Raw genomic sequence first — 13780 nt, forward strand, 5'->3', positions numbered from 1 at the left:
ATCTAGAGCTAGGATAAATGTAACTCTATAAAACTACAACATGTCAAAAGCTCCCATTCATATAATTTTTTTTTTTTTTGAGTAGTAACTTCTTTTCGTACATGATGAGCTGCCTCTCACATGTGTCATGGAACAAATGTTTTTTTCATAATAGAACTCTAGACATCACACTGTGGCATCTATCACTACCTCTTGAAGATTGTTCTTGCCTTTATCTTTTCTTTTTTTTTCTTTTTTTTCTTTCTTTTTTTTTTTTCATTTGACCTTTGTTCGTTCACCACATATAATATGCCATTCTTGTCTTTGCGTCTTTTTCTCCTCTACAAAAATGCAGTAGGATCCCATGGAGTACGGTAAAATCATGATCAATTGGAACATCATGATCAATCAATGGGCAACGGGTGATGAAGAAATAATGGTTTTAAATAATCCAAAGGATTATAGTGTTCATAGATCCATACCATGAGATCTGAACCTTTTTCTCCACCTCTAGCTTCTTCCATCTATTTCTCAAGACCATAATAAAGACTATACTCAACCCCAATTTCTATCTCCAAATATGGTAAGGGTCTCACACAGTGTCTCTTATTTTTATTTTAATGAAGATGACCAGGAACCAACTTTCTCAGCTGATTCACCCAAAAAAAAAAAAATTATCGCAAAATTTAGGACAAGAGCGAAATTGACCTTGAAAATTTAATAATTACGAAAATTACATTATTAGGAGGGGGAGTGTAAGGACCAATTTGGAATAGCCACTTATTTTCCTCACTTTTACTCTAGAGTATATGACATGGTATTTTTGTTTATAATAATACATCTATACATTCTAGAACAATAATATGAGATTTTACCATCTATGTCTGTCACTCAAGGACCATCATCCCCCATTATTGGAGGGTGGAGATTATTTCAACAAAACTTCATGGCACCAGGTTTACTCGATTTCAATACAACAAAATTATAGTGAGTTTAAAAAGAAGTTTTGTTTTCGTTTTTTTTTATTTATTTTTGGTAATTCATTGATGTGAATCGAACTTTCTTACATCAACTGCTAACTACTCGAGCCCAAGACCCATTCTCGAAGTTTGGAAAGGAGTTGGAATCCATTTTGTTCACCATTGTGTTGGTAGTCAACTGACCATCGATTGGTACTTGTGTCTTGCATCCTTATACATTCACCTGGTACATTCTGTTTGGAATAGAGTTTAGACCGGTTAGATGCTTAACTACAGCATAATCTTGACTTTTCTTTTTCTTTTGGATAGTTTAGCGGTAGGAATCGAACTTGAGATGTAATGCTGCTAATCGTCAGCTGCTAACCACTCAAGCCCAAGTGCCGTTAATCTTTTCCCCTCATAACCTATCTCACTTACTAGCAAAGCATTATGAATAATTATTTTCTTTTTTGGTAAGGGTGTGGTTTGTCATCTTAAAATATATTTTCATCTTTAATTATGACATTTAAAGTTTTAAAAATAGTGTAGATCGAGCAGATCTATGAAAACTTGAAAATCTTGAAAATTGACGGTCCAAAAATGCGTTACAACATGTACTATTTCCAAAACTTGAAATCCATTTTTTTCTCATGTCTATGCATCTTGATGTCAAGATGATTAATTTGAGCATATTTGTTCATAAAAACATCTTCTAGTGAAATTTTTGAGATGGGCTTTAATTTGATTGTTTAGAGCCTTGGCTCTATATAAACTTTTTCTTTTTGGTAATTCAACTAAAGCATCATAATGTTCCAATCGTGAACAATAAACCACTCTATAAATCATCACAAAAAACCAACATATTGGACGCATGAGATTAGTTCAAACTTACTTGGTCGATTTCAATAGCTATGGACACGGGATCCTCTCTCATGGTTTCCTGCAATATGCCTAGGAGGCATAGAACAACTTGCCAAATGGAAAACGTTAATGTATTGTGAACGTGTATACTATGTTAATACATGAGCAAATTGTTCAGCTGCTTCCTCAAGTAAAAGACCTATGTGGTAAGATTTTTTTTAATCTAAAAATTTAGGAACTATCTAATAATTACTAGATAATTATTTTCAAAAGAGAAAATTTGAATTTTAAGCATTGTAACTCTTCAATCTCATCTGGAGAAAACTAAAAGGTCTCAATTCGATATTGAGATATTATTTTTTCAAGTTCATAGAGAGTGGGACTTGGAGTTTTTCCTTTTTTTTTTTTTGAAATTACCACATGGGTTGAAGAGGTTACATTCTCACAATTTGGGATCCTAAAATTACCCATAGATTAAATTTTACCCGAGGGAGTAAATGGACGGTGTGCTTTTGCGAAAGCTAAAATTATTTGGGCATGCATCAAATCTATTGTTTACCTTGTGTGAAAATTTGTATTTTTTTTATTTTTATATATTTGGGCCTTATTACATGACACACAAACTACATTACAGATGTCACAGTAGATGTGTGTATAAGCTGCAAGGGTCAAAGATGTCAGGTTGTGTAATGTATAAAGTCAAAATATATTATCACATTCCCGTCAAACTCAACATGGTTTAAGAGAGAGCAAAGCGGAAAACGAGCTTAAATAAGGCAATACCAGAAGAACTCCATTAGCGGCAAATAAGCAATCCGCATAAACAAAAGCCTCAAACAAAGTAGGTACGAGTATCAACAGGTCTCAGGAAGAACGGCCATATCAGAGTATGCTCGAACAATCAGACAAAAACTTTAGATTTTCTCTGAAGACACAGTCGAGAAAATAAAATACATTTGGAAGAGTCAACAAAATTCAGTGTGGATCTGATACGGATTCAACAACTCGTAGACATATATATACATGATGCTCAGTGTGGATCTGATACGAATTCAGCAGCTCACAGACAGATATACAAGATGGGAGTAACAAACTCGATCTTATAGACAAAAACAGACAATGGATGAAAGGAACACAATGACCTCGTTTACTTTTGACGTGTTAGTGAGGGAAAGAAAGGGAAATTGAGAATAAGCGAGTAGAAAAAAGAAGCGAAAGGTAAGAGAGAACATCTTCCTTTCCTCTCTGCAACCGAATGAATCATATCCGTAAGAGGAAGAACATGTTGGCGGTGCTTTCATATCATGGTAGAAGCAGCGATGGCGGAGTTTCAAATGGACGATTTCAAATATTGTTCAGAGCGGATTTTCAGATCCGGATGCACTTTCAATGGTATTTTTAGAGGCCATTTATCACAGGCCAGGCCAGTCAATTTCAGAGAGAAGGCCATGATTACTAGATATGGCAATTTTTCAGAGGTCAGCCGTTTTTTTCACTTTCACACGGTAAGTAGTTCAGTTCTAATGGTTTTTGGAATATTTTTTTGTTTTTTTTTGGACGGTGGTTTCAAGATCAAAGGGTTTCAGATCTAGTCGAGGTTTTAGATGAAGAAAAAGGGCCTCTCTCTTTCTTCTCCTGTGACTCACGTGATTTGATTAAAGGAAAGGCCACTCATGTTGCTTTTGCTTTCAAGTAAGAATTGCAAAAAATGTAAAAATTAAATGTGGTCCCTGTGGACCACGCTATTTTGGGTGAGAGGCTGGTTTTCAAGATGGGGTTTCAGAGGCAGCAGATCAATAATATCAGACTGGATGGCTGGGTAAAAACTGTGTGGTTGGATCAAATTTCAGGTAGGTATGGACCTTGAGATCAAGATCCAGAGGCAAAAAACAAGCAGAGGGGTAAAAGGATTGTTTTCAGATGGGGCATATAAGCTATTTTCATAGGCTATTTTCCAGATGTTGATGGTTTTTTAGATCAGGCGTAGTTTCAGTGGTAGATCTCAGAGGGTTGAGTTGCCAGGCAGAGGGAGGTTTCAGGCTCACATATCAGCTCGACAGCACATCATACTGTCTTTTTTCTTTCAAAAATATGTATTTTTTCTATTTCTGTATATTTGGACCTTAAGCCCCATAGATTGATGCAATGGTTTAAAAACCGGATCGGTGACCCGGATCGGGCTTTTTAAAAACCGATCCGGATCGGAGAATCGGCGATCCGGATCGACGAATCGGCGATCCGGATCGACGATTCGGCGATCCGGATCGAAAACGGGTGAATCGGTCAGAATAAAGCTTCAAAAAAATCCGAAAAAATTATTAAAATTCATTATAAATATTGGTTTTTAGGAATTCAATAAAAAATGAGGGTACTCCATTAAGAATTTTCATGTTTTTGAATGAATATGCGAATATTGATATGTTCTTTCCCTGCATGAACCGCCATTCAGCATTTAATTTACAGTATTTCGTGCTCATCCCTACACTGTTGCTGTTGGGACTCGATATGTGAATAATATGGCTGGGATAGGGTGGCCTCAGAATCATCATCTCTCTCGTTTTCTCTTTGAATAATATGGATTAAAAAAAAAAAAAAACAAATTTTTAAAAAAATCGATCATGGATTAAAAAAAAAATCACAAATTTTCAAAAAATTCTATCATGGATTACAAAAAAAAATTCGATCATGGATTAAACAAAAAAAATCACAAATTTTCAAAAAATTCAATCATGGATTACATAAAATTCGATCATGGATTACATAAAATTCGATCATGGATTACATAAAATTCGATCATGGATTACATAAAATTCGATCATGGATTACAAAAAAAAACAAACAAAAAAAACAAAAAATTCAATCGTGGATTACAAAAGAAGAAAAAAATAGTTCGATCATGGATTACAAAAAATTCAATCATGGATTACAAAAAACTCTATCATGGGTTACAAAAAAAGCAAAAAACAAAAAATTCAATCATGGATTAAAAAAAAACAAACAAACATTTCGATCATGGATTACAAAAAAAAAACAAACATTTCGATCATATATTACAAAACATTCGATCATGGATTACAAAAAATTCTATCATGGGTTACAAAAACAAAAAAAAAAAACAAAAAAATCGATCATGGATTACAAGAAAAGAAAACAAACATTTCGATCATGAATTACAAAAAATTCTATTATGGGTTACAAAAAACCAAAAAATTCGATCATGGATTACAAAAAAATCTATCATGGATTACCACAAAAAAAAAAAAAAAAAAAAATAAATAAATAAATAAATTTCCGTACGGAATCGCCGATTCACTGTTCGGACTCGCCGATTCCGTACAGTGAATCGGCGATTCACTGTACAGAATCGTCTGGTTCTCTCTAGAACCGGACGATTTCCGATTTTTGGGCGATCCGGTTCCTTTTTCACTATTTCCGAGTCGAACCGGGCGAGTCCGGTTCGACTCGGCGTTTTTTAAAACGCTGGATTGATGTATTGCATAACACAAACTGTATTATTGAACCCACACAAGATGTGTATAATACCGTATTTTATACGGCTACAAAATTGTAGTATACCCTGTTTATAGGTTGTTCAAGCTAGTTACATCATTACTAAAAAAATGTATGTATGTCTACACAGGTCAAAGATGTCAAATTGTGGGGTGCAATTGGCATATGGATGTATCCGTAGCTATAGAGCTAAGGTGCAACTTCAAATTTTATCATGGTATATAATTTTGATATAAAATGTTCTTAGGATCATCTCAAAATCTATTTTTATATCTAATTATAAAATTTTAAATTTCAAAAATGGTTAAAATCAAGTAGATCTAAAAACATATGAAAAATCTTGAAAATGGACGGTGTAGATAATATGTTGTAAAATGCACCATTTCTGAGACTTGAAATATTTTTATTTGTCATGGTCATACATCTCGATGTCGAGATGATCAATCAAAGGGTTTTTCAACATTAAAACTACCTTTTCCGTTGGATTTTTTAGATGCATCCATAGTTCTACTTGCATCCTTGTATAAACTTTTTCCCAAATTGTGCAATGTACAAAGTCGAATATATTTTCATACACATTATTAAGAAAAAAGAAGGGAAGATGTACCATGCACATTACAGGTATAGTGCACCATGTATTAATTACAATGGCATTCGCCCTCCTTTCTCAAGATGGAAGGTGGAGATGAACAATTAGTTTGTGAGGGTGTCTATTAATAGAACCGTGGATCACCTCCGCTGTCTATTAATGAAAACAATGGTGATGTCTATGATACTCTTTTGCATGCGTTCTTTTGTATTAGCAAGTGGAATCTAAGAAAACACAAAGGGATTAAGGTAGCGTGAGTCACCCAACCAACAAAATAGTTGTGAACTTGGCATTATCAAGGGTCTTTAGTATTTTCTTAGTGCACCTAGGTGCACTACTTTCAATTTTCTTTTTTTTGGTTGAATAAATTGTCAACTTTAAACTAAATTAAGGCACACCTCTAAAATTTTCGAAAAGATGATGTATGGGAAATCCTTGCAATGATCTAAAACTCAACTTTCACTTCAAATTATGAAATTTAGAGTTTGAAAAATGGTGTGCATCAAGTAGATACATAGACACTTAAAATGTTTGAAATAGACAGTTTTAAATAATTTTTTACAAGAGCACTATTTTTAAGATGTGAAATCTGTTTCTTTCTCAAGGTCGAGATGATCAAATCCAATATTTTTCAATATTGAAACAACACATATATTTCAAGGTTGAGATGATGAAATCCAATATTTTTAAATATCGAAACAATCATATGGAGTGAATTCATTTCAAGGTTGAGATGATCAAATCCAATATTTTTCAATATCGAAACAATCATATGGAGTGAATTCTCGACCGGAGGCGCACCTTACTTCCACATTATATGGTCAGCACCTCATACTACTTTTTCCTTTTGTCATTGAAGCAAATGTTATAGCTAGTTTTGGTCACTGTCTAGTTTCGGTCATTTAAAAAGGAGACCGTTAGATAAATGACCGTTGGATTCAAAATTCAAATTCGAAAGGTACTTCTCTCTCTCTGAACCCATAAATTCAAAAGCTATTTGCCGTTAATTCTTTTGCCTTCCCCCACTTTCTCTCTCTAGAGCACAGAACCATGACATTGCTTCCCAGCAGGGCCTGCTCTGTGAAACACCACAAACCCTAACCATTTCCCCTATCCAAAATCTCTCTCCACAAAGCAAAACCCTCTTCTGTCTCACCTGCTTTTAAGACCCCCCAAACTCAAAAGTCTCATCTCCCTCTTCTGTCTCTCAATTGATCCCGACAATCGACTCTCTCTCTAGACCCAAAAAAAACACAGAAACATTAGAGGTGATAGATAATAAAATCAAGAAAGAGAAACATGAGCGAGAAGAAGATGAGAGAAGGAACAAAGAAATCTATGGTATGGAACACCACCACCCCACCTCCTACCAGAGGAGCCCCAGAGACCAGCTCCTACTTCCCAAACTGCCTGAAATCCGCAAATTGCAATTGTGAAATGTGCCTAGCAAGCATCTCTGCAACCCTCGATCTCCTCCCCAATAACTCCTCTCTCTCTTCTTCTATCTCCTCTCTCTCTCCTCTCACTTTGGCTTCCCCTTCTCATCCTAAAACCCCAATTCGACGAAATTCTCTTTGTCCTCGCCCAAATATTGCTGGCTCGGCCCTTAGGTCCACTGCTAAGTCCAGGCCTATAAAAAGCAAGACTTTGGAGGATGCTAAATCATGGGTAAATTGGAAAATTTGTGGATTTTTGGGTTTGGTTCTGGTGCTGGGATTAATGGGGCTTTCTGGTTTAGGGCTGTTTCCTTTCAAGGGATTCAGGCCTTCTTTGACGGCTGAGATGGTGGGGGAGTTTGGGTTGGGGGCTAGGATTGTGACACGTGCCAGTGAGAGGATGAATTTTGTGGGGCTTAAGCTTGAGAAGATTTTACCTGGGCAAGTCAAGAATTGCAGTAGTTTGGATTCAATATGGACATTGAACCAGGTAAATTTTTACTGAATTTTATTTTTTTTTTTATTTTTTTATTTTTCTTTTAGTTTGTAATTACTCCCATTATTACAAAATCCGATGCTTAATAGTAATTATGACATTGTGTTGTTGAAATTACTTGACTTAACATTTGTGAAGCCGTTTTCAGGAGGTTTATCTTTATGTATTTTTTATTTTTTATTTTTGGGATGGTTTACTTTTTCTTGATATTTTTCTCATGGATTGATCATTTAATCCTATTTAGTAATAAGTGATTAACTGTAATTCAGCAATATGTCATTCCAAATTATTATTTTTCCGGAGATGTTAGCAATTGGCGTTGATAGTTGATAAAAACAATGAGTTTTGAGAATTAGTTATGAAATCTAATTGAAATTACAGGATGGTTTACTGTTGTGTTCTCGCTGCGTGCTCTACGAATCAATGGCAGAGGAAGTGTCTGTGTGGGGTTGGCCCCTCAAGACCGCAGGGGTGCTCGCTGCCGGATTCAGTGATCGTTCCTTAACCATTTTGTCCGGCCGATTACTCGAGGTCTCTCACTCTGTGTCTCTCATTTTCATGAATTCCAGATTGCTCTGGTAACTCTCTCTTATGTTCATGAAGCTAAGATCTCTCTCTCTCTCTCTGTACATTGGCAGTGGCCCGAAGGGAAATTGGAGGTGACAGTTCGTGGGGAGAACAGTTCATGGACGCAGAAGAGATGGTCGTCATCAGTGGCTGAGCTTCATCCGATGACATGGCTCCTCGAGTATCGGAGGCACATAGCTTTGCAAAATGCAAATGTTTTCAGAGTAGCCTATGAATTTTTGAGCTTTACAATCTCCACCAAATTCAAAGAATTGAAGAAGAAGAATCTTGGGATGATGCTTCCTTTTTCCCCCAATTTGTATCTGGACCATGCTCAGGGTGACGATGCATTCAGATTTCCAACTTAGAGTGTGTGACAATAATTTCATCAGTTAGAAGAATTTAGGAATTGACTTTTGATTTCAAAAAGAGAGAGAGAGAGAGAGAGATCTATAGTTGTGGGAATTGGGGAGTATTGAAACTTAGGGTCATGCCTTAGTTTGAAAGTGAGAAAGGGATACTCATTCCTTGCGAGGACAATTTGTGAATGAGTTTTTCTAATTAGGAGAGAGGTACTCATACCTTATGAGGATCATGTTACAAAATTAAGTTAAATTTGTGAGGACTTATTTTTAATTTTTTCTTTAAAATATAATATTAGGTGCATTGTACAAATTTTATTTTTTTATGTTCAAACTAACCAAGAAAAAATCGTTGTACAAACTGCATTGGGCTATAAAAAAACATTTGTTCAGACTTTACAACTGCTACTTACATATGGTAAATGTTTATAAAAAGCTGCAACCTTACTAATAAATGTCCGGGTTGCAGTAATCTACACCATCTATTTTATTTAGTGGGTGTAGATTTGATACTACAGTAAAACACTATTTTCAAATAGCCAAAACTATTTTTTGACCAAAACACCATTTTTTCTCTCTTCCTTTTTGAACTTATTATTTTATATTCTATCTCTCTATACTTAAAAACTCATTGACTACGGGGTAGATGTAAGAAAAATTAGTGTTAGGATTTAAGGTATAATACAAAAAATAATAGGGGTACGGTGTGAAAAAAGTTGAAATTGAAGGGCGTCTATAATTATCCCAATATTAAACCCATCTGTCTCTCAATTTGTCTTCATCTCCAGCCTGTTAATTGTATTTAAGTGATCGTACTCTCTCTCTCAATTCGTCTTCATCTCCTGTTAACTGTATTTCAGTGATTGAAATGATGGTAGCTCATGAAAAAAGTCCAACATGTTTCTCTCCATATAAAAATAAGTCCAAAGAACTTTTGAGAAGGACAATTTTTAATTTCCAAACATCGAAGAGTAACATGCCAGCCATTGATCTATTTTTGGAAAACAAACAGGATAAGCTTTTCTTTCAAAATAAGTAGTAAGTACTTTTATTGGAAATCTAATTGAAAAATAAAACTTTTTTTTTAGGATAAAGTTTTGGCGCTGCCAAGACCGCACCTCTTAACCTCGTCAGAATGTATTATGACTTAATGTTTATGGAATTTGGAGCTCCAAAAATAATATATTGAATACTTTTAGTAAGTAGGTAACAGTAAAATGAGATTTAGGTAGTTTTTTTTTAAACCTAATCTTTAATCCCCAAATAATTTAGGATTCTTTAGAAAATAACTCTCTCAATGTGCTTTCATGGATTTGAGATTGTAATTAATGTGCACAGCATGAGCATCGTACTAATATAATTATTTGTAAAAAGCAATTGATGTTTTAAATAACACAATTGGGTGTGCAATGCTACATACGACGATCTGAGCCCCCCACTCGGTTTGAGACGAATCCCAAGTAGGATAGAGGAATTTTAATAAAAAAAATACTTATGAAAAACTGGTAGACTGAAGCGGTCCGAGGGTTTTATGCCTTCGAATTATCCAACTTCCATCTAGTCAACCTTATAATGTATTAGTAAGGTGCACCTCAAAATTTTACCCTAGAAGATTGTTCCGGCGTCCAAAAGCATTGTAATTAGTCATCTCGACCTCAATATGATGAATTTCAAATCATAAAATTAAGATTTAGAGGTGCGCCTTGTTTTGATTCTTTAAAGTTGAGACCTCATACAAACCTATATATATATATATAGAGAGAGAGAGAGAGAGAGAAAGCTGATACTCTAAACAAACAAATTTGAGCCCACCTCAAAAATTTTATTAGAAGAGGTTGTTTTGATATATATATATATATATATAGAGAGAGAGAAAGCTGACACTCTAAACAAACAAATTTGAGCCCACCTCAAAAATTTTATTAGAAGAGGTTGTTTTGATGCGCAAATATTTTTAAATTGATCATCTCGACATCAAAATTCATGTACATGAGAAAAACAATGGATTTCAAGTTTTAAAAATAGTGTATCTTGTAGCGTGTTTTTTTACCGTCGATTTTAAAGATTTTCAAGTTTTCATATATCTACTGGATCTATAGTATTTTTTAAGCTTTAAATTTTATAATTAAATATTAAAATATATTTTAAGGCTATCACAAATATTTATATTATTCAAACTACTTTTCTCGATACTATTTGAAGATAGGTTCCAATGTGATTGTTTAGAGCCTCGGCTCCATGCAAACTCCACCTATATATATATATATATACTTTGATTCTTTAAACTTAAGACCTTGTACAAACCAATACATATAGGGTGAGTATGGGGTAAATCCGCTCCCGCACCCCATTGAGATGAGCTGAACATTGGTGATGAGAAGTTGAAAATCGGACGGTCTAAAATGCTGTAAAAACAAGACGCTTTGTCTCTCTCTACTCGCGCCCTTCTCTTCTAATTGCGCTAGGCCTCTCACTAGACCTCTTTTACAGCGTTTTAGACCGTTGGATTTTCAACTTCTCATCACCACCGTTCAACGCATCTCAATGGGGTGCGTGAGCGGGCTAACCCCATACTTTCCTATATATATAATTTGTTCATATGAGTTAATGGGCTAATCCTAGCTTTTTCCATATATATATATATATATATATATATATATATATGGTTATTTTAGAATGCTTACACTATGAACTAATTTATCATTGTACTCAACAAATTTTAGTAATGAATCATTTTTTTAATAAGGGTATTTTTTGTTACGGGTTGTGATGTCATCCACATAGGGTGTGACATCACCCACATTGAGCACACTAGTGGCATTTAATGCTCAATGTGGATGATGTGACACATCATATACATGATGTCACACCCTACCTAATGACAAAAAATACCATTATTAAAAAAACATTCATGTACAAAACAAGAGTATATAAATTTCCAAATTTTTTAGTACAATGCTAAATTACTCGTTCATCATAAAGATGTATGCAAGTAGGTATACCATCTAAAAACAATAGAAACTAATGGTCCAAATGTTACCTAATGATAAAAAATACCATTATTAAAAAAACATTCATGTACAAAACAAGAGTATATAAATTTCCAAATTTTTTAGTACAATGCTAAATTACGCGTTCATCTTAAAGATGTATGCAAGTAGGTATACCATCTAAAAACAATAGAAACTAATGGTCCAAATGTTTTTTTACTAAAATTATTATTTCTAGCTTTTAAATTTTATTTATTTATTAATATTCATTATCTCCATGTTAGAGATTACATGTCCTTAAAAATTAAGTTTTAAAATCTACCTCAAAAATAGATTTATTAAGAGGCCCACATTTCTACATATGCAGGTTTGAACTCATAGAAATCGGGTCATATTATATATATAACGTCTTCACACCTATAGGACAAAATGAACAGTGATTTTTCATACTTTCATCACCGTCTAAAGTTCATCGCACGGTCACAATTGTCCGGTAGTGTTTTATTTTTCTTTTTTCTTTTTTTTTTACAAATCGAAATGATCTATAATTTGGAACATGTGTACATCTCAATGAAGCACACCTAATAAAAATATAAAAAAAATATTTCGCGAAAAAACAATTGACCAAAATACGCCCTAAAATTTTCGAGGGTATTTTGATCAATTGTTTTCATGCAAAATATATATATATATATATATATATATATATATTAACCTATAACTCCATGACCGTCAAATGACAGCCACATTCTAAATGATCTTAGTCAACCTCTAAATATCGTTACAATAAGCAATAATCTGAGTGCTAAACCTCTCACAGGACTGAAGCCATAAGTCTCATATCTCTATTTTCCAGAAGATATGTTTCCTCTCCAGCAATTGAAGCTATTAGTTGTCTGATTCCAGTTCCAAGTTCTCTTGAACTGCATTTGCATCGTCAAATGGAAAATCAAAGAGAGCATCATTACTCCTTACACATCTCATCTCCACTCCTCAGTTCACTTTGCAGCCGCCTAACAACTTCGTGTGTTCATATCATTTAGTCTTTACAAGGAGAGAGCAGACAAGGAATCTGAAACCGTAGCCCTGATTTCAGGGTTCGATGAGCACATGGCGTCCAAATCAAATGGTTGAACGATAGAACTAATAGACAATAGAAGACAGCAATGGTCAGGATCCAGCCTGGGTCGAGTTTGTTTTCATTGACAGCATTAGCCCACTCTTGACCAGTAAAAGGCCATATCCAATTGTCCCCATATAGATTATTTTGGCTCAAGCTTCTCCATTGTTGGATCATGTGAACTCAATGGAAATAAGGGTTCAGTGAGCCCAAAGGATGCTCTTGCTAAGATTTATTATTTGGTTTAACAAAGCCAGAATTAGCATAATATATAAAATTTGACCCACATATTGTAGCATATAACACATGCAAGACAAATATACAATTTGTCATGTATATAAAATGCTAAACTAGCATTTGGATGGAAAACATTCCGCTATCAACTACTCAACAGTCCAAAGTTGACAACAAAATGAACTTTCGAGGGAAGGAAAGACTCAACCATCTATTGTTGAGGAGTTGCTATAAGACCCTTAATAAAACCCAATTATAGTACAGAATAAAGTTTAATGATCAAACAATGGACCGTATAATTCTAAGTATGTCTCATAGGGCATAACATCAAACTACTATAATATTAAAATTATAAGGGTGTAACACACATGTAATTAGAAACTACTAATGAACCTGTGAAATATGGGCACAGAGGACAGATCACACACACAAATAGCACAGATTATAAGATACAATCATGAGAAATTCTATCCAATTAAAGATATCGGTGTTTAAAAACAAGTCCACTTGCCTAAGTCCAGTTTCCCTAGCAAGTGCCATCGAACATATAGAGACTCATCCAAGTCCAGCATTTTTCAGCCCATTTAGGCTTTTTTATCACTGAGACTCAGCCAAGTCAAACCAGGTGTGATTTGGCTTGGGACCCTAGCAAGTCCTGAACGGAGTCTTGAGAAAAT

General features: G+C 34.5%; 1 protein-coding gene across 2 annotated transcripts; it reads left to right on the forward strand.

Moving 5' to 3' along the window:
• The first annotated feature begins 6937 nt into the window (after window positions 1-6937).
• On the forward strand, window positions 6938-9072 carry LOC18421390 (C-8 sterol isomerase). Of its 2 annotated transcripts, none has more exons than XM_020665995.2 (3): window positions 6938-7824; window positions 8212-8361; window positions 8469-9072. In XM_020665995.2, exons 1-3 carry the CDS (start codon window positions 7198-7200, stop codon window positions 8763-8765), a joined length of 1074 nt encoding a protein of 357 aa, XP_020521654.1. In that variant the 5' UTR covers window positions 6938-7197; the 3' UTR covers window positions 8766-9072. The 2 variants fall into 2 exon arrangements, with proteins under 2 accessions (XP_020521654.1, XP_088717931.1); XM_088861805.1 differs by having other exon boundaries at window positions 8261-8361.
• The last annotated feature ends 4708 nt before the right edge of the window (window positions 9073-13780 follow it).

The sequence above is a fragment of the Amborella trichopoda genome, chromosome 3, assembly GCF_054954075.1.
Source record: "Amborella trichopoda isolate Santa Cruz 75 chromosome 3, AtrichopodaSantaCruz75HAP2 v2.0, whole genome shotgun sequence".
In the NCBI taxonomy this organism is placed as follows: Eukaryota; Viridiplantae; Streptophyta; class Magnoliopsida; order Amborellales; family Amborellaceae; genus Amborella; species Amborella trichopoda.